The sequence below is a fragment of the Coregonus lavaretus genome, assembly GCF_964263955.1.
Source record: "Coregonus lavaretus genome assembly, contig: HAP1_SCAFFOLD_2490, whole genome shotgun sequence".
NCBI lineage: Eukaryota > Metazoa > Chordata > Actinopteri > Salmoniformes > Salmonidae > Coregonus > Coregonus lavaretus.
The window spans coordinates 60001-80307 of NW_028161382.1; the positions used below are offsets into that span (position 1 = coordinate 60001).

At 42.3% G+C, this 20307-nt stretch overlaps 1 protein-coding gene across 3 annotated transcripts in view; it reads right to left on the minus strand.

Moving 5' to 3' along the window:
* Positions 1 to 18528, minus strand: part of LOC311120748 (alpha-actinin-2-like) — a gene marked incomplete at its 5' end in the record, with an annotated part of 43843 nt that extends 25315 nt beyond the window's left edge. For 2 of the 3 annotated variants that reach the window (XM_084195323.1, XM_084195322.1), the window contains 8 exons: positions 780 to 872; positions 1232 to 1317; positions 7594 to 7675; positions 9643 to 9721; positions 14849 to 14936; positions 15753 to 15839; positions 18246 to 18365; positions 18489 to 18528. In XM_084195323.1, the coding sequence (XP_084051449.1) occupies positions 780 to 872; positions 1232 to 1317; positions 7594 to 7675; positions 9643 to 9721; positions 14849 to 14936; positions 15753 to 15839; positions 18246 to 18365; positions 18489 to 18513 (660 nt within the window). The remainder of the gene's footprint in view (positions 1 to 779; positions 873 to 1231; positions 1318 to 7593; positions 7676 to 9642; positions 9722 to 14848; positions 14937 to 15752; positions 15840 to 18245; positions 18366 to 18488) is intronic. The other variant, XM_084195321.1, reaches the window with a different exon arrangement.
* Between the last annotated feature and the right edge of the window lie 1779 nt (positions 18529 to 20307).

The following is a 20307-nucleotide window of genomic DNA, read 5'->3' on the forward strand; positions in this document are numbered from 1 at the left end:
TACAGTATGGAGGGTAACAGTATGGAGGGTAACAGTATGGAGGGTACAGTATGGAGGGTAACAGTATGGAGGGTAACAGTATGGAGGGTACAGTATGGAGGGTACAGTATGGAGGGTATAGTATGGAGGGTACAGTATGGAGGGTAACATTATGGAGGGTACAGTATGGAGGGTACTGTATGGAGGATTACAGGGGTTCCATGTTTAGTAAAGACATCAGAGGTAACGTTCTTACAGTAGTCAATATTCAAAGATTTGGATGGTTCATGGATAGATCCAGATCGTTCACCCATTGTTCACATGTCTACAATTGATATTGATCAGTCATATGATTGATATTGATCAGCCATATGATTGATATTGATCAGTCATATGATTGATATTGATAAGTAATGTGATTTATATTGCTCAGTCATATGATTGATATTGATAAGTAATGTGATTGATATTGATCAGCCATATGATTGATATTGATAAGTCATGTGATTGATATTGTTCAATCATATGATTGATATTGATATGTAATGTGATTGATATTGCTCAGTCATATGATTGATATTGATCAGTCATATGATTGATATTGATCAGCCATATGATTGATATTGATAAGTAATGTGATTGATATTGATCAGTCATATAATTAATATTAATCAGTCATATGATTGATATTGATGAGTCATAATTGAGTGACAAGAAGTAGCTGGAGAAACAGTCACATTGTGTTATTTAAGCTGTTTTCCTCCTAAAAGGGTGTGGCCCTGAGTGTGTGTGATTATTACCTCACTGGCCAGTTTCTCATATTCCTCCATGAGTTTCTCATTCTCCTGGTTGACTCCCAGAATCTTACAGATACGGTTGGCTGCTGTCTCCGCCTGTAGAGACCCACAGCAACATGTCACATTACTGTCAAATCATTTGTCACATCATATGGAAACAGTTTGGACAGTTTGTATTGCTGGTGTGATCAAGCACCCTAAAATAATGTGATGACAGCCAAGATTTAAAATCAAAGTTTTATTGGTTATATTTTTTAGATATGTAAGTTTTGGATAACACATGTTTAATATTTCAGACAGGAACAAGGGATCCCATGTTAAAATATTCAACAGTAATTCATTGTGTGAGAACCTACTTACAGTAAATGGTAGTATTTGCACGTGGCCATTCAAGCATTCGGGCACTTCAATAATCACTGCAGTCCAAAACCACACATACTCAAAGGGCTCTCTACCTGCTCTGCTCCAGCAAAAGCATGGTAGAAGCAGGAGACATAGGTCATGATAGCTCTCTCATCAGGCTTGGGGGTGTTGATGATGTCTGGAGTGGAGGGGGGGGGGGGGGGGTAGAAAAGAACAGAGAAGGGGGAGCTCTGAGATGCGTATCACACTGATGTTTTACAGGTCAACAGTATCAAATCAAACTGAGGACTGGTCAGGTTCAGTGGGTAAAACAAAAGGAGAGCCTTGTGCGTCAAGGGAGGGCGAGAGAGTGGAAGCAGTGATATATAAGCCATCCAGAGAGAGAGAGAGAGAGAGAGAGAGAGAGAGAGATGAGAGAGAGAGAGAGAGAGAGAGCGAGAAGAGAGAGAGACAGAGAGAAGAGAGAGACAGAGAGAGAGAGAGAGAGAGACAGAGAGAGAGGAGACAGAGAGAGAGAGAGAGAGAGAGAGAGAGAGAGAGAGAGAGAGAGAGAGGAGAGAGAGAGAGAGAAGAGAGGAGACAGATGAGAAGAAGAGAGAGAGAGAAGAGAGAGAGGAGAGAGGAGAGACGAGGAGAGAGAGACTAGATGAGACAGAGAGAGAGAGAGAGAGAGAGAGAGAGAGAGAGAGAGAGAGAGAGAGAGAGAGACAGAGAGAGAGAGAGAGAGAGGATGAGAGAGTGGAAGCAGTGATATATAAGCCATCCAGAGAGAGAGAGACAGAGAGAGAGAGGAGAGAGAGAGAGAGAGAGAGAGAGCGAGAGAGAGGATGAGAGAGTGGAAGCAGTGATATACAGTGGGGGAAAAAAGTATTTAGTCAGCCACCAATTGTGCAAGTTCTCCCACTTAAAAAGATGAGAGGCCTGTAATTTTCATCATAGGTACACATCAACTATGACAGACAAAATTAGGAAAAAAAATCCAGAAAATCACATTGTAGGATTTTTTATGAATTTATTTGCAAATTATGGTGGAAAATAAGTATTTGGTCAATAACTAAAGTTTCTCAATACTTTGTTATATACCCTTTGTTGGCAATGACACAGGTCAAACGTTTTCTCTAAGTCTTCACAAGGTTTTCACACACTGTTGCTGGTATTTTGGCCCATTCCTCCATGCAGATCTCCTCTAGAGCAGTGATGTTTTGGGGCTGTCGCTGGGCAACACAGACTTTCAACTCCCTCCAAAGATTTTCTATGGGGTTGAGATCTGGAGACTGGCAAGGCCACTCCAGGACCTTGAAATGCTTCTTACGAAGCCACTCCTTCGTTGCCCGGGCGGTGTGTTTGGGATCATTGTCATGCTGAAAGACCCAGCCACGTTTCATCTTCAATGCCCTTGCTGATGGAAGGAGGTTTTCACTCAAAATCTCACGATACATGGCCCCATTCATTCTTTCCTTTACACGGATCAGTCGTCCTGGTCCCTTTGCAGAAAAACAGCCCCAAAGCATGATGTTTCCACCCCCATGCTTCACAGTAGGTATGGTGTTCTTTGGATGCAACTCAGCATTCTTTGTCCTCCAAACTAGACGAGTTGAGTTTTTACCAAAAAGTTATATTTTGGTTTCATCTGACCATATGACATTTTCCCAATCCTCTTCTGGATCATCCAAATGCACTCTAGCAAACTTCAGACGGGCCTGGACATGTACTGGCTTAAGCAGGGGGACACGTCTGGCACTGCAGGATTTGAGTCCTTGGCGGCATAGTGTGTTACTGATGGTAGGCTTTGTTACTTTGGTCCCAGCTCTCTGCAGGTCATTCACTAGGTCCCCCCGTGTGGTTCTGGGATTTTTGCTCACCGTTCGTGAGATCTTGCGTGGAGCCCCAGATCGAGGGAGATTATCAGTGGTCTTGTATGTCTTCCATTTCCTAATAATTTCTCCCACAGTTGATTTCTTCAAACCAAGCTGCTTACCTATTGCAGATTCAGTCTTCCCAGCCTGGTGCAGGTCTACAATTTTGTTTCTGGTGTCCTTTGACAGCTCTTTGGTCTTGGCCATAGTGGAGTTTGGAGTGAGACTGTTTGAGGTTGTGGACAGGTGTATTTTATACTGATAACAAGTTCAAACAGGTGCCATTAATACAGGTAACGAGTGGAGGACAGAGGAGCCTCTTAAAGAAGAAGTTACAGGTCTGTGAGAGCCAGAAATCTTGCTTGTTTGTAGGTGACCAAATACTTATTTTACACCATAATTAAGGTGAATGCACCAATTTGTAAGTCGCTCTGGATAAGATCGTCTGCTAAATGACTTAAATGTTAAATGTTAAAAATTGAAAAGAGGTACTGTAGATTCTCCAAAAGAGAGTATAATTTTTTATTTAAAAAAATTAAGAAAAAAAGCTGGAGAAAATTTAGAAAAATACCATTAAATAATGGTGTCACCTTCAGAGCCAAAGCAAAGCTATGATAGAAACAGGACACACAGGCCACAATGGCCCCGTCATCAGGTCTAGATGTGTTAACTACTACATGACCAAAAGTATGTGGACACCTGCTCGTCAAACATCTCATTCCATAATCATGGGCATTAATATGGAGTTGGTCCCCCTCCTTTGCTGCTATAGCAGCCTCCAGTCTTCTGGGAAGGCTTTCCACTAGATGTTGGAACATTGCGGCGGGGACTGGCTTCCGTTCAGCCACAAGAGCATAAGTGAGGTCGGGCACTGATGTTGGGCGATTAGGCCTGGCTCGCAGTCGGCGTTCCAATTCATCCCAAAGGTGTTTGATGGGGTTGAGGTCAGGGCTCTGTGCAGGCCAGTCAAGTTCTTCCACACTGATCTCGACAAACCATTTCTGTATGGACTTCGCTTTGTGCACGGGGGCATTGTCATGCTGAAACAGGAAAGGGCCTTCCCCAAACTGTTGCCACAAAGCTGGAAGCACCGAATCGTCTAGAATGTCATTGTATACTGTAGCGTTAAGATTTCCCTTCACTGGAACTAAGGGGCCTAGCCCGAATCATGAAAAACTGACCCAGACCATTATTCCCCCTCCACCAAACTTTACAGTTGGCAATATGCATTCGGGCAGGTAGCGTTGTCCTGACATCCACCAAACCCAGATTCGTCCGTCGGACTGCCAGATGGTGAAGCGTGATTCATTCCTCCAGAGTCCAATGGCGGTGAGCTTTACACCACTCTAGCCAATGCTTGGCATTGCGCATGGTGATCTTAGGCTTGTGTGTGGCTGCTCGGCCATGGAAACCCATTTCATGTTGACGTTGCTTCCAGAGGCAGTTTGGAACTCGGTAGTGAGTGTTGCAACCGAGGACAGATTATTTTTATGCGCTACGCGCTTCAGTACTCGGCGGTCCCGTTCTGTGAGCTTGTGTGGCCTACCACTTTGCGGCTGAGCCGTTGTTGCTCCTAGACGTTTCCACTTCACAATAACAGCACTTACAGTTGACCGGGGCAGCTCTAGCAGGGCAGAAATTTGACAAACTGACTTGTTGGAAAGGTGGCATCCTATGACGGTGCAACGTTGAAAGTCACTGATCTCTTCAGTAAGGCCATTCTACTGCCAATGTTTGTCTATGGAGATCGCATGGCTGTGTGCTCGATTCTATACACCTGTCAGCAATGGGTGTGGCTGAAATAGCCAAATCCACTAATTTGAAGGGGTACTTTTGTATATATAGTGTATATCTAAAACAGGAGTCTCCAACAGGTCGATCACGAGCTACCAGACCAAACTATTCTGAGACATACCAGCTCCCCGATGAGTCGCTCACCAAACTATTCTGAGACATACCAGCTCACCTATGAGTCGCTCACCAAACTATTCTGAGACATACCAGACCACCTATGAGTCACTCACCAAACTATTCTGAGAGCTACCAGCTCACCTATGAGTCGCTCACCAAACTATTCTGAGACATACCAGCTCACCTATGAGCCGCTCACCAAACTATTCTGAGACATACCAGCTCACCTATGAGTCGCTCACCAAACTATTCTGAGACATACCAGCTCACCTATGAGTCGCTCACCAAACTATTCTGAGACATACCAGACCACCTATGAGTCGCTCACCAAACTATTCTGAGACATACCAGCTCACCTATGAGTCGCTCACCAAACTATTCTGAGACATACCAGCTCCCCGATGAGTCGCTCACCAAACTATTCTGAGACATACCAGCTCCCCGATGAGTCGCTCACCAAACTATTCTGAGACATACCAGACCACCTATGAGTCGCTCACCAAACTATTCTGAGACATACCAGCTCACCTATGAGTCGCTCACCAAACTATTCTGAGACATACCAGACCACCTATGAGTCGCTCACCAAACTATTCTGAGAGCTACCAGCTCACCTATGAGTCGCTCACCAAACTATTCTGAGACATACCAGCTCACCTATGAGTCGCTCACCAAACTATTCTGAGACATACCAGCTCACCGATGAGTCGCTCACCAAACTATTCTGAGACATACCAGCTCACCTATGAGTCGCTCACCAAACTATTCTGAGACATACCAGCTCATCTATGAGTCGCTCACCAAACTATTCTGAGACATACCAGCTCACCGATGAGTCGCTCACCAAACTATTCTGAGACATACCAGCTCACCTATGAGTCGCTCACCAAACTATTCTGAGACATACCAGCTCACCTATGAGTCGCTCACCAAACTATTCTGAGACATACCAGCTCACCGATGAGTCGCTCACCAAACTATTCTGACAGTACATGCAAGTTTCACCCGTTCCACCACAAACTGTCATTAACAAATCTCACAAGTATCAGACACCACAAGCCACCAGCCACTGTCTAATCAACGCAACACTGACATTATCCCACCCCTGGTTAGCCACTATTGGCTTAAAAAGCCAAACCTAACACAATATCTGCCAATTAATTTCCAGCAATATTACCCCAGTCTGTCTGTGTGGTGCAGGCGTTTGTCTATCTCTCAGTGTGTAGCCGGTTGATGTGATAACCGTCTTGTGTGTTGGCAGAAATACTTTCCCCAAAATCCTTCTCAATTAAATGTTAACTGCAACATTTTTTTCTTTTCTTTTTTCATACTGGCCCCGCCGTGGGAAACGAACCCACAACCCTGGCGTTGCAAGCGCCGTGCTCTACCAACTGAGCTACACGGGGCTCCTGATTGCTTGTCAGAAGTCTATAATTTGTATCTATTATTAGTTATTTGCCAACTTTACCATGTAATGAACAGCAACAGTACAGAACCATCACTGGACCGGCGCATTAGACAGAACCATCACTGGACCGGCGCATTAGACAGAACCATCGCTGGACCGACGCATTAGACAGAACCATCACTGGACCGGCACATTAGACAGAACCATCGCTGGACCGGCGCATTAGACAGAACCATCACTGGACCGGCGCATTAGACAGAACCATCGCTGGACCGGCGCATTAGACAGAACCATCGCTAGACTGGCGCATTAGACAGAACCATCACTGGACTGGCGCATTAGACAAAACCATCACTGGACCGGCGCATTAGACAGAACCATCACTGGACCGGCGCATTAGACAGAACCATCGCTGGACCGGCGCATTAGACAGAACCATCACTGGACCGGCGCATTAGACAGAACCATCACTGGACCGGCGCATTAGACAGAACCATCACTGGACCAGCGCATTAGACAGAACCATCGCTGGACCGGCGCATTAGACAGAACCATCACTGGACCGGCGCATTAGACAGAACCATCACTGGACCGGCGCATTAGACAGAACCATCGCTGGACCGGCGCATTAGACAGAACCATCACTGGACCGGCGCATTAGACAGAACCATCGCTGGACCGGCGCATTAGACAGAACCATCGCTGGACCGGCGCATTAGACAGAACCATCACTGGACCGGCGCATTAGACAGAACCATCGCTGGACCGGCGCATTAGACAGAACCATCGCTGGACCGGCGCATTAGACGGCACATTCCTCACTGGCTGGATGAGCCATTATTAAAGGGGAAATACACTCAAAAATCTACATTTGATCATTTTCTTCCAGACCTCAAAAGAAAGTATTCTGATGTGATTTAAGCGTTGCCATGGACTCAGAAACATCAAATTTCGTTGTTTCTCTACGAACAATTGTAATTTCGAGAGTGAAAAACAAAACAAAAATCTCAAACCAGGAAAAATTTACCTAAGAAAACATAATTTGGGAAAATATAAAACATAATTTGGGGGGGGAAAAATCACATATTTTATAGGGCCCCCCTTAGAGTTGTTTATGAACCATTATTTGACCAGGTATATTTACAGAACACATACTGCACTGCTTTCTCTTGTCCACTAAGGAGTTTCCTGGTGGGAAAAAGTAGTAGCTCGCGAAATGTTTTTTAAAAGTAGCTGTCACGCTAGAAAAGGTTGGAGGCCCCTGATCTAGAATATTTACCTTCAGCGTCCAACATCTTGGGGATGTCCAGGTATTTCTCTGCCACTTCAAAGGCCAGGTTCAGATTACCCAGAGGGTCATCCTGCATGGAATAGAGGTAAAATACACCATAACTAGACATGGAAAGATACTGTATAACTATATAATAAAATATTCATCCATACTGTATTCAACACATCATCAATGTAAAATGTAAAAACATGTAATTCAATCATACTACTACCATGCAACACAATATGGGCTAGTAAATGTAACAGTTTCAACATTCAACATGGCAACTCCAGGGGGACATACAATACATTAGTAGGCCTTTAGCCTTGGTCCTACACACTGTGCCTTAATGTCCCAGATGTTATCAACCAGGTGTTCTTAATGTCCCAGATGTTATCAACCAGGTGTTCTTAATGTCCCAGATGTTATCAACCAGGTGTTCTTAATGTCCCAGATGTTATCAACCAGGTGTTCTTAATGTCCCAGATGTTATCAACCAGGTGTCATAGCTCGGTTTGTACAGTCGTTGTGGCTCGGTTTAAACAATCACCAATTTGTAAAAATAACAAATCAAGGAATGTCCCGCAACCCCCCAGGAAACTTTGGCACCCACCTGTGGGCTATGTCTATGTGCGACCAGGGGATCTGCTCAGCGGGTCAAGGCTAACCCTGTTTTGGTATGGGCTAGCCCTGTTCTGGTATGGGCTAACCCTGTTCTGCTCAGCAGTGTCAAGGCTATGGCTGTGTGGCCTGGGATAATGTTACAGCACTGCAGACACAGACCACGAGGCCATGTTAGCACATCTCAATGCTAAAACCACACACTCGAAAGGTCACAAGTCAGGATGACCTGGAGACAGTTAAGCCATAGAAGAGCCCCTAAAGCCTAGGACCTAAGTAGTCTGACTGTAGGTAGCTCTAGGCTACAGTATGACGCTGTAGACTGAAACCCGTCATCTCCTCCAGGCTGGACGTGATAGAGTTGGGGTAAGGGAGGAGAGGAATGGAGGAATGATGCCCACACTAGAAGGCTTTTGCTGGCCGTCGTAAGATGTTACATTTAGCAGAAGCTCTTATCCATTGTGACTTACAGAGGCAATTAGGGTTAAGTGCCTTGCTCAAGAGCACACCGGCAGGTTTTTCACCTAGTCGGCTCGGGGATTCAAACCAGCGACCTTAGGATTACTGGCACAACGTTTTAACTGCTAGGCTACCCGCCGCCCTGATTAACTAGGGTCCTAGCTGCAGTAAGCCTGGGATCTCCACGGCTCTGTCTCCAGCGTCGGACAGAAGGAGCACCTCTCTCTCTCCTGTTGTCTTCGCCCCCAGAGAAAGAAAGACATTACTGGTGGAATGACAAAAGATGTTCTTCTCCCATTACAGGTCAATAGAGAAGTGGGATCAAGAAAGCACAAAGATTTACCTACAGAAAACAATGTTTAAATGTACACTTAGATTTTATGTAGCGCAGCCAAAATGCTGTCATCTTCGATTTCATTTGTTTACTTCCTATAACTGTCATATAGTTTATCTTCGTTTTATCATATAGTTTATCTTCGTTTTATCATCCTCTTGACCAGTGAATCTCTATGAAGTGAACAGGACTCTTGACCAGTGAATCCCTATGAAGTAAACAGGACTCTTGACCAGTGAATCTCTATGAAGTAAACAGGACTCTTGACCAGTGAATCCCTATGAAGTAAACAGGACTCTTGACCAGTGAATCTCTATGAAGTAAACAGGACTCTTGACCAGTGAATCTCTATGAAGTAAACAGGACTCTTGACCAGTGAATCTCTATGAAGTAAACAGGACTCTTGACCAGTGAATCTCTATGAAGTAAACAGGCAGTTGGGTTAGTATGGTGGTTGGTGGCTGCATCTCCCATCATGCACTTCAGCCCAGGTCTAGGACCAGACTAGCCTGAGTGCCAGTCTGTTAGTGTCATCATGCCATGACAATGAGTGACAAGGAGTTGGCCTGAAGGCACAAGCAGACTGGCACTCAGCCAGTCCTAGACCAGCATGCATTGGGGCTCAGGCCACACCAAACAGAGACCTTGTTGAGCTTGGCATAGTCGATGAGGTCAGGACGGTGTCTGTGTATCAGGGCACACAACGCAAGGCCGTCCTTCCAGCTTCACAGCCAACCAGGGGGGGAGAGAATCATATTACATCATCACGGCGGGCAGCCACATCAATAGCCAATTAAAAAACGCCTGGATCGAATAGTCTTCTAAGGTCAAGGGACAATTACATTTGACTTCCTACTAAAGCTTTGTGTTCATTGGTTCTCAGACTGATAGGTGCAAGTGTGTTGATACTGATGATTTGTTGCCACAGAATGTTTACATAGCAGGTTAGGATAATTAACATGGCAGGTTAGGATAATTAACATGGCAGGTTAGGATAATTAACATAGCAGGTTAGGATAATTAACATGGCAGGTTAGGATAATTAACATGGCAGGTTAGGATAATTAACATGGCAGGTTAGGATAATTAACATGGCAGGTTAGGATAATTAACATGGCAGGTTAGGATAATTAACATGGCAGGTTAGGATAATTAACATGGCAGGTTAGGATAATTAACATGGTAGGTTAGGATAATTAACATGGTAGGTTAGGATAATTAACATGGCAGGTTAGGATAATTAACATGGCAGGTTAGGATAATTAACATGGCAGGTTAGGATAATTAACATGGCAGGTTAGGATAATTAACATGGCAGGTTAGGATAATTAACATGGCAGGTTAGGATAATTAACATGGCAGGTTAGGATAATTAACATGGCAGGTTAGGATAATTAACATGGCAGGTTAGGATAATTAACATGGCAGGTTAGGATAATTAACATGGCAGGTTAGGATAATTAACATGGCAGGTTAGGATAATTAACATGGCAGGTTAGGATAATTAACATGGCAGGTTAGGATAATTAACATGGCAGGTTAGGATAATTAACATGGCAGGTTAGGATAATTAACATGGCAGGTTAGGATAATTAACATAGCAGGTTAGGATAATTAACATGGCAGGTTAAGATAATTAACGTTGCAGGTTAGGATAATTAACATGGCAGGTTAGGATAATTAACATGGCAGGTTAGGATAATTAACATGGCAGGTTAGGATAATTAACATGGCAGGTTAGGATAATTAACATGGCAGGTTAGGATAATTAACATGGCAGGTTAGGATAATTAACATGGCAGGTTAGGATAATTAACATGGTAGGTTAGGATAATTAACATGGCAGGTTAGGATAATTAACATGGCAGGTTAGGATAATTAACATGGCAGGTTAGGATAATTAACATGGCAGGTTAGGATAATTAACATGGCAGGTTAGGATAATTAACATGGCAGGTTAGGATAATTAACATGGCAGGTTAGGATAATTAACATGGCAGGTTAGGGTAATTAACATGGCAGGTTAGGATAATTAACATGGCAGGTTAGGATAATTAACATGGCAGGTTAGGATAATTAACATGGCAGGTTAAGATAATTAACATGGCAGGTTAGGGTAATTAACATGGCAGGTTAGGATAATTAACATGGCAGGTTAGGATAATTAACATGGCAGGTTAGGATAATTAACATGGCAGGTTAGGATAATTAACATGGCAGGTTAGGATAATTAACATGGCAGGTTAGGATAATTAACATGGCAGGTTAGGATAATTAACATGGCAGGTTAGGATAATTAACATGGCAGGTTAGGATAATTAACATGGCAGGTTAGGATAATTAACATGGCAGGTTAGGATAATTAACATGGCAGGTTAGGGTAATTAACATGGCAGGTTAGGATAATTAACATGGCAGGTTAGGATAATTAACATGGTAGGTTAGGATAATTAACATGGCAGGTTAGGATAATTAACATGGCAGGTTAGGATAATTAACATGGCAGGTTAGGATAATTAACATGGCAGGTTAGGATAATTAACATGGCAGGTTAGGATAATTAACATGGCAGGTTAGGATAATTAACATGGCAGGTTAGGATAATTAACATGGCAGGTTAGGGTAATTAACATGGCAGGTTAGGATAATTAACATGGCAGGTTAGGGTAATTAACATGGCAGGTTAGGATAATTAACATGGCAGGTTAGGATAATTAACATGGCAGGTTAGGATAATTAACGTGGCAGGTTAGGATAATTAACGTGGCAGGTTAGGATAATTAACATGGCAGGTTAGGATAATTAACATGGCAGGTTAGGATAATTAACATGGCAGGTTAGGATAATTAACATGGCAGGTTAGGATAATTAACATGGCAGGTTAGGATAATTAACATAGCAGGTTAGGATAATTAACATGGCAGGTTAGGAGAATTAACATGGCAGGTTAGGAGAATTAACATGGCAGGTTAGGAGAATTAACATGGCAGGTTAGGAGAATTAACATGGCAGGTTAGGATAATTAACATGGCAGGTTAGGAGAATTAACATGGTAGGTTAGGATAATTAACATGGCAGGTTAGGATAATTAACATGGTAGGTTAGGATAATTAACATGGCAGGTTAGGATAATTAACATGGCAGGTTAGGATAATTAACATGGCAGGTTAGGATAATTAACATGGCAGGTTAGGATAATTAACATGGCAGGTTAGGATAATTAACATGGCAGGTTAGGAGAATTAACATGGCAGGTTAGGAGAATTAACATGGCAGGTTAGGATAATTAACATGGCAGGTTAGGAGAATTAACATGGTAGGTTAGGATAATTAACATGGCAGGTTAGGATAATTAACATGGTAGGTTAGGATAATTAACATGGCAGGTTAGGATAATTAACATGGCAGGTTAGGATAATTAACATGGCAGGTTAGGGTAATTAACATGGCAGGTTAGGATAATTAACATGGCAGGTTAGGATAATTAACATGGCAGGTTAGGATAATTAACATGGCAGGTTAGGAGAATTAACATGGCAGGTTAGGATAATTAACATGGCAGGTTAGGATAATTAACATGGCAGGTTAGGATAATTAACATGGCAGGTTAGGATAATTAACATGGCAGGTTAGGAGAATTAACATGGCAGGTTAGGGTAATTAACATGGCAGGTTAGGATAATTAACATGGCAGGTTAGGATAATTAACATGGCAGGTTAGGATAATTAACATGGCAGGTTAGGATAATTAACATGGCAGGTTAGGATAATTAACATGGCAGGTTAGGATAATTAACATAGCAGGTTAGGATAATTAACATGGCAGGTTAGGATAATTAACATGGCAGGTTAGGATAATTAACATGGCAGGTTAGGATAATTAACATGGTAGGTTAGGGTAATTAACATGGCAGGTTAGGATAATTAACATGGCAGGTTAGGATAATTAACATGGCAGGTTAGGATAATTAACATGGCAGGTTAGGATAATTAACATGGCAGGTTAGGATAATTAACATGGCAGGTTAGGATAATTAACATGGCAGGTTAGGATAATTAACATGGCAGGTTAGGATAATTAACATGGCAGGTTAGGAGAATTAACATGGCAGGTTAGGATAATTAACATGGCAGGTTAGGATAATTAACATGGCAGGTTAGGATAATTAACATGGCAGGTTAGGATAATTAACATGGCAGGTTAGGATAATTAACATGGCAGGTTAGGATAATTAACATGGCAGGTTAGGATAATTAACATGGCAGGTTAGGATAATTAACATGGCAGGTTAGGATAATTAACATGGCAGGTTAGGATAATTAACATGGCAGGTTAGGATAATTAACATGGTAGGTTAGGATAATTAACATGGCAGGTTAGGATAATTAACATGACAGGTTAGGATAATTAACATGGCAGGTTAGGATAATTAACATGACAGGTTAGGATAATTAACATGGCAGGTTAGGATAATTAACATGGCAGGTTAGGATAATTAACATGGCAGGTTAGGATAATTAACATGGCAGGTTAGGATAATTAACGTGGCAGGTTAGAACTAACGCAGCTGGTTAGGTGAATTAACATAGCAGGTTAGGAGAATGAGATTAAGGTTAGGAAAGGGTTAGCTAAAACGCTACAGTTGTCAACAACTGTTGTCCCTGACGTGACCACTAGATGGAGCTGTAGGCCTACTCCATCTAGCCACAATGGTAGAAACGGAATCAAACCATCTCTGGGCGACAAATCATCAGTAAAGGGTACAAGCCTTTCTAATAGACTGCTCTCTCTGCTGCAGAACTCAATCAAATGGATGGTTGTGATTCTCCAAGCTGACATCAATACACATTGCTCAGTCTGGGAAGAGGCTTCTACCCAGCAGTTAAAGGCCCAATGCAGCTGTTTTTATATCAATATCAAATCATTTCTGGGTAACAATTAAGAACCTTAGTGTAATAGTTTTCCATTAAAATTGACAAAAATAGCTTTTTTAGCAAAAAAACGATTTCTCAAGCAGAATTTTGCTAGGACTCTCTGGGAGTGGTCTGAGGGAGGAGGGGATAACTGAAAACTAGCTGTTATTGGTAGCGTGGTTGGAACTCTCTTTGTTATTGGTCTATTAATCAATTTACCACCTGGTGATGTCACCAGGCAAGCCGAGACTCCCGCCCATGCAAACCTGCTGATTAGAAGGTTCTGTGTAGATTGAATTTTCAACCAGAAACTATCAGGAAATAACACTGATCAAATGTTTTCACACTTGTGCTGGTGTTAGTTTCATCAGCTGTTGTACAATATGATACAAAACACAGGAAAAAACGAATGTTGACTGCACTGGGCCTTTATCAGATTTAATCACAACCAATGAATGGCAAAGCAGAGTGGTCTTTTTAAAGCCCTGATCTTAAATGGGGCAACGTAAGCATTACTGGACTAGTGGGCTGCTGATAAAGGCTGAATTAACATGCAGCTCTCCTCTCTCTCTCTCTCTCTCTCTCTTTAACATGCAGCTCTCCTCTCTCTCTCTCTCTCTCTCTTTAACATGTAGCTCTCTCTCTCTCCTCTCTCTCTCTCTCTCTCTCTCTCTCTCTCTCTCTCTCTCTCTCTCTCCTCTCTCTCCCTCTCTCTCTCTCTCTCTCTCTCTCTCTCTCTCTCTCTCTCCTCTCTCTCTCTCTCTCCTCTCTCTCTCTCTCTCTCTCTCTATCGCTCTCTCTCTCTCTCGCTCTCCTCTCTCTCTCTCTCTCTCTCCTCTTGTAGAAAATATTAAAAACACAGACAAATAGAAAACCATTTACATGGCTGTGATGGGACTTCCATTTTCTTGAATCTCACTAAGTAAATGGACTCACCTGACATGGAAGTTCTGGACATTGACATTCCTGTAGGGGGCAGTCTTTCTCTGGCACCATAAAAGAAGCCCCTCCTTAGCAGAGGTTTCTACAGGAGAGAACATTGTGATGTTTATTGTGACAACCATACATCCCTGGCCCTATCAAACTCTCCAAAGGCCCATGTCATGTGCTCTATGTTGGTAATCCTGTAGCTCAGTTGGTAGAGCATGGCGCTTGCAACGCCAGAGTTGTGGGTTCGATTCCCACGGGGGGGGGCAGTATGAAAAATGTATGCACTCACTAACTGTAAGTCGCTCTGGATAAGAGCGTCTGCTAAATGACTAAAATGTAATCTATGATAGCCACATTCATTACGGGACGGTCCCCCGGGCACAGACTGGTCCTGGACTAACAAGCACTTTTAAGGGAGAATCTGTCGTTGATGATTTTCAGTCCAAGACTAATCTGAAATCTGGGTCCAGGAAACTGACCTGATGTGTTCTAATATCTAATTCTGTCTTATGAATAGCACCTACAGTCCAATAGGATCTGTCGTTAGTGGCTATCCTCATCAATAACATAAACAGCTAACCTTCCACGGAGATGACATACTAATCACTATACATAACACTATAACTACATGACTATATTAGCTAACCTTCCACGGAGATGACATGCTAATCACTATACATAACACTATAACTACATGACTATATTAGCTAACCTTCCATGGAGATGACATGCTAATCACTATACATAACACTATAACTACATGACTATATTAGCTAACCTTCCACGGAGATGACATGCTAATCACTATACATAACACTATAACTACACGACTATATTAGCTAACCTTCCACGGAGATGACATACTAATCACTATACATAACACTATAACTACACGACTATATTAGCTAACCTTCCACGGAGATATCTTGGATGGCGAAGCGCAGGATGATGGTCCAGATCATCCCCAGAGTCATCTTAATGTTGCCATCCACAATCTCTGCAGGAGAAACAAGTCAGTAATACAGCAATCATGTTATATTCATAGTCTTAGTCAACCAGGTCTGTGTTTTCTATTCCTATATTAAGTTTGTCTAATTGGATGGTCTGTATAATATACTGGCATTCAAATTCTATGCAGTGTTCAATGTCACACAGCCCACGTTAAAAAATAAAATACTATAGTATACTATGGTATAAATACTATAGTATTCGCTGTAGTGTTTTTGCGTACTAAAGACCACGAAAACACTGCAGTGAAATATGTAGCATTTACTGTAGTACACTGTAGTATTTACAGTTAACATAGGATAAATAAAAGAAAACTGTAGTATACACTATAGTATTTACTGTACTGTTTTTGCAGATTGTAGAATACTGTAGTATTTACTGTAGTGTTTTTGTGGACTGTGGTAACTATAATATACCTTCAGCTGTGGTGAAATAGAACTATAATATACCTTCAGCTGTGGTGAAATAGAACTATAATATACCTTCAGCTGTGGTGAAATAGAACTATAATATAGCTTCAGCTGTGGTGAAATAGAACTATAATATACCTTCAGCTGTGGTGAAATAGAACTATAATATATATTCAGCTGTGGTGAAATAGAACTATAATATACCTTCAGCTGTGGTGAAATAGAACTATAATATACCTTCAGCTGTGGTGAAATAGAACTATAATATACCTTCAGCTGTGGTGAAATAGAACTATAATATACCTTCAGCTGTGGTGAAATAGAACTATAATATACCTTCAGCTGTGGTGAAATAGAACTATAATATACCTTCAGCTGTGGTGAAATAGAACTATAATATACCTTCAGCTGTGGTGAAATAGAACTATAATATACCTTCAGCTGTGGTGCAATATAACTATAATATACCTTCAGCTGTGGTGAAATAGAACTATAATATACCTTCAGCTGTGGTGAAATAGAACTATAATATACCTTCAGCTGTGGTGAAATAGAACTATAATATACCTTCAGCTGGGTGAAATAGAACTATAATATACCTTCAACTGTGGTGAAATAGAACTATAATATACCTTCAGCTGTGGTGAAATATAACTATAATATACCTTCAGCTGTGGTGAAATAGAACTATAATATACCTTCAGCTGTGGTGAAATAGAACTATAATATACCTTCAGCTGTGGTGAAATAGAACTATAATATACCTTCAGCTGTGGTGAAATAGAACTATAATATACCTTCAGCTGTGGTGAAATAGAACTATAATATACCTTCAGCTGTGGTGAAATAGAACTATAATATACCTTCAGCTGTGGTGAAATAGAACTATAATATACCTTCAGCTGTGGTGAAATAGAACTATAATATACCTTCAGCTGTGGTGAAATAGAACTATAATATACCTTCAGCTGTGGTGAAATAGAACAATAATATACCTTCAGCTGTGGTGAAATAGAACTATAATATAACTTCAGCTGTGGTGAAATAGAACTATAATATACCTTCAGCTGTGGTGAAATAGAACTATAATATACCTTCAGCTGTGGTGAAATAGAACTATAATATACCTTCAGCTGTGGTGAAATAGAACTATAATATACCTTCAGCTGTGGTGAAATAGAACTATAATATACCTTCAGCTGTGGTGAAATAGAACTATAATATACCTTCAGCTGTGGTGAAATAGAACTATAATATACCTTCAGCTGTGGTGAAATAGAACTATAATATACCTTCAGCTGTGGTGAAATAGAACTATAATATACCTTCAGCTGTGGTGAAATAGAACTATAATATACCTTCAGCTGTGGTGAAATAGAACTATAATATACCTTCAGCTGTGGTGAAATAGAACTATAATATACCTTCAGCTGTGGTGAAATAGAACTATAATATACCTTCAGCTGTGGTGAAATAGAACTATAATATACCTTCAGCTGTGGTGAAATAGAACTATAATATACCTTCAGCTGTGGTGAAATAGAACTATAATATACCTTCAGCTGTGGTGAAATAGAACTATAATATACCTTCAGCTGTGGTGAAATAGAACTATAATATACCTTCAGCTGTGGTGAAATAGAACTATAATATACCTTCAGCTGTGGTGAAATAGAACTATAATATACCTTCAGCTGTGGTGAAATAGAACTATAATATACCTTCAGCTGTGGTGAAATAGAACTATAATATACCTTCAGCTGTGGTGTAATAGAACTATAATATACCTTCAGCTGTGGTGTAATAGAACTATAATATACCTTCAGCTGTGGTGAAATAGAACTATAATATACCTTCAGCTGTGGTGAAATAGAACTATAATATACCTTCAGCTGTGGTGAAATAGAACTATAATATACCTTCAGCTGTGGTGAAATAGAACTATAATATACCTTCAGCTGTGGTGAAATAGAACTATAATATACCTTCAGCTCCAATGGAGACCAGCTTGACTCCTTTGCTGGTGATGTACTCCAGAGCTTTGTTGACGTTGGCTATCTTGTGGAAGCGCATCTTCCCTCTGTCTGGTTTGGGAAGTCTTTCACCTGGGGAAGAGGAGACATGTTAATGTATTATTGAAGTCCTTCACCTGGGGAAGAGGAGACATGTGACTGTATTAACGTATCAGACACACCCACACAGATCTACATACAGGATGTGAGATGTACCAGAAATGACTTCCAGCAGCAGCATGAGTTTCAGTCCGTTCCTGAAGTCCTCCTCGATGTTTTCAATCCCAGTCCCAGCCTTTCTCAGGTGGGAGTTGCACCAAGCTGTAAAGGTCTGAGCACAACAGATGGTTGGCTAAACAATGGGTCCAATCAATACAGGCTAGGGCTAGTGTCTGACCCGTGCATGTTTCTTGAGTATACTCTGAAAAACAAAGCAATTTATGTCAACACTTTGCCATGTACAGAATACTGGGAAGGTCCTTGATTACGCAGACAGCAGGCCGTTTATTCAGACCCATGAATCAGTGGTTAGAGAGCATTATTGGGGCATCGTATGGCAGACAAAAATTGTTTTGTCATTTAGCAGACGCTCTTATCCAGAGCGACTTACAGGAGCAATTAGGGTTAAGTGCCTTGCTCAAGGGCACATCGACAGATTTTTCACCAAGTCGGCTCGGGGATTAGAACCAGCGACCTTTCGGTTACTGGCACAACGCTCTTACCCACTAAGCTACCTGCTGCCCGGAGGGTTGGCTTTGAGCTCTGGGAAGAAAAGTGCTTGGGGTTATCGTTATCCATTCTCTGTATAAAGCAGTGTTTTCCTGTTTATAACCTATAGTTATAATAGAGGGCAGAGAGAGCAGTGTTTTCCTGTTATATCCTATAGTTATAATAGAGGGGAGAGAGAGCAGTGTTTTCCTGTTATATCCTATAGTTATAATAGAGGGCAGAGAGAGCAGTGTTTTCCTGTTATACTCCTGAGTGGCGCAGTGGTCGAAGGCACTGCATCGCAGTGCTAACTGTGCCACTAGAGATCCTGGTTCGAATCCAGGCTTTGTCGCAGCCGGCCGCGACCGGGAGACTCATAGGCGGCGCACAATTGGCCCAGCGTTGTCCAGGGTAGGGGAGGGAATGGCCAGCAGGGATGTAGCTCAGTTGATAGAGCATGGCGTTTGCAACGCCAGGGTTGTGGGTTCGATTCCCACGGGGGGCCAGTACAAAAAAATATATATATATGTATTCACTAACTGTAAGTCGCTCTGGATAAGAGCGTCTGCTAAATGACTAAAATGTAAATGTATAGTTATAATAGAGGGGAGAGAGAGCAGTGTTTTCCTGTTATAACCTATAGTTATAATAGAGGGTAGCAGTGTTTTCTTGGAGCAGTGTGAGGCTGCTTTTAGATACTCCTGAAACGCAATACGGTCCCTCCCATAACCCTCTGTCAGACTGGGCCAGGATTGACAAGGTCTATTCTCCCCCTGGCATCTCTCTCTCCCTGCCTGTGTCCGCTGACAAGGTCTATTCTCCCCCTGGCATCTCTCTCTCCCTGCCTGTGTCCGCTGACAAGGTCTATTCTCCCCCTGGCATCTCTCTCTCCCTGCCTGTGTCCGCTGACAAGGTCTATTCTCCCCCTGGCATCTCTCTCTCCCTGCCTGTGTCCGCTGACAAGGTCTATTCTCCCCCTGGCATCTCTCTCTCCCTGCCTGTGTCCGCTGACAAGGTCTATTCTCCCCCTGGCATCTCTCTCTCCCTGCCTGTGTCCGCTGACAAGGTCTATTCTCCCCCTGGCATCTCTCTCTCCCTGCCTGTGTCCGCTGACAAGGTCTATTCTCCCCCTGGCATCTCTCTCTCCCTGCCTGTGTCCGCTGACAAGGTCTATTCTCCCCCTGGCATCTCTCTCTCCCTGCCTGTGTCCGCTGACAAGGTCTATTCTCCCCCTGGCATGTCTCTCTCCCTGCCTGTGTCCGCTGACAAGGTCTATTCTCCCCCTGGCATCTCTCTCTCCCTGCCTGTGTCCGCTGACAAGGTCTAT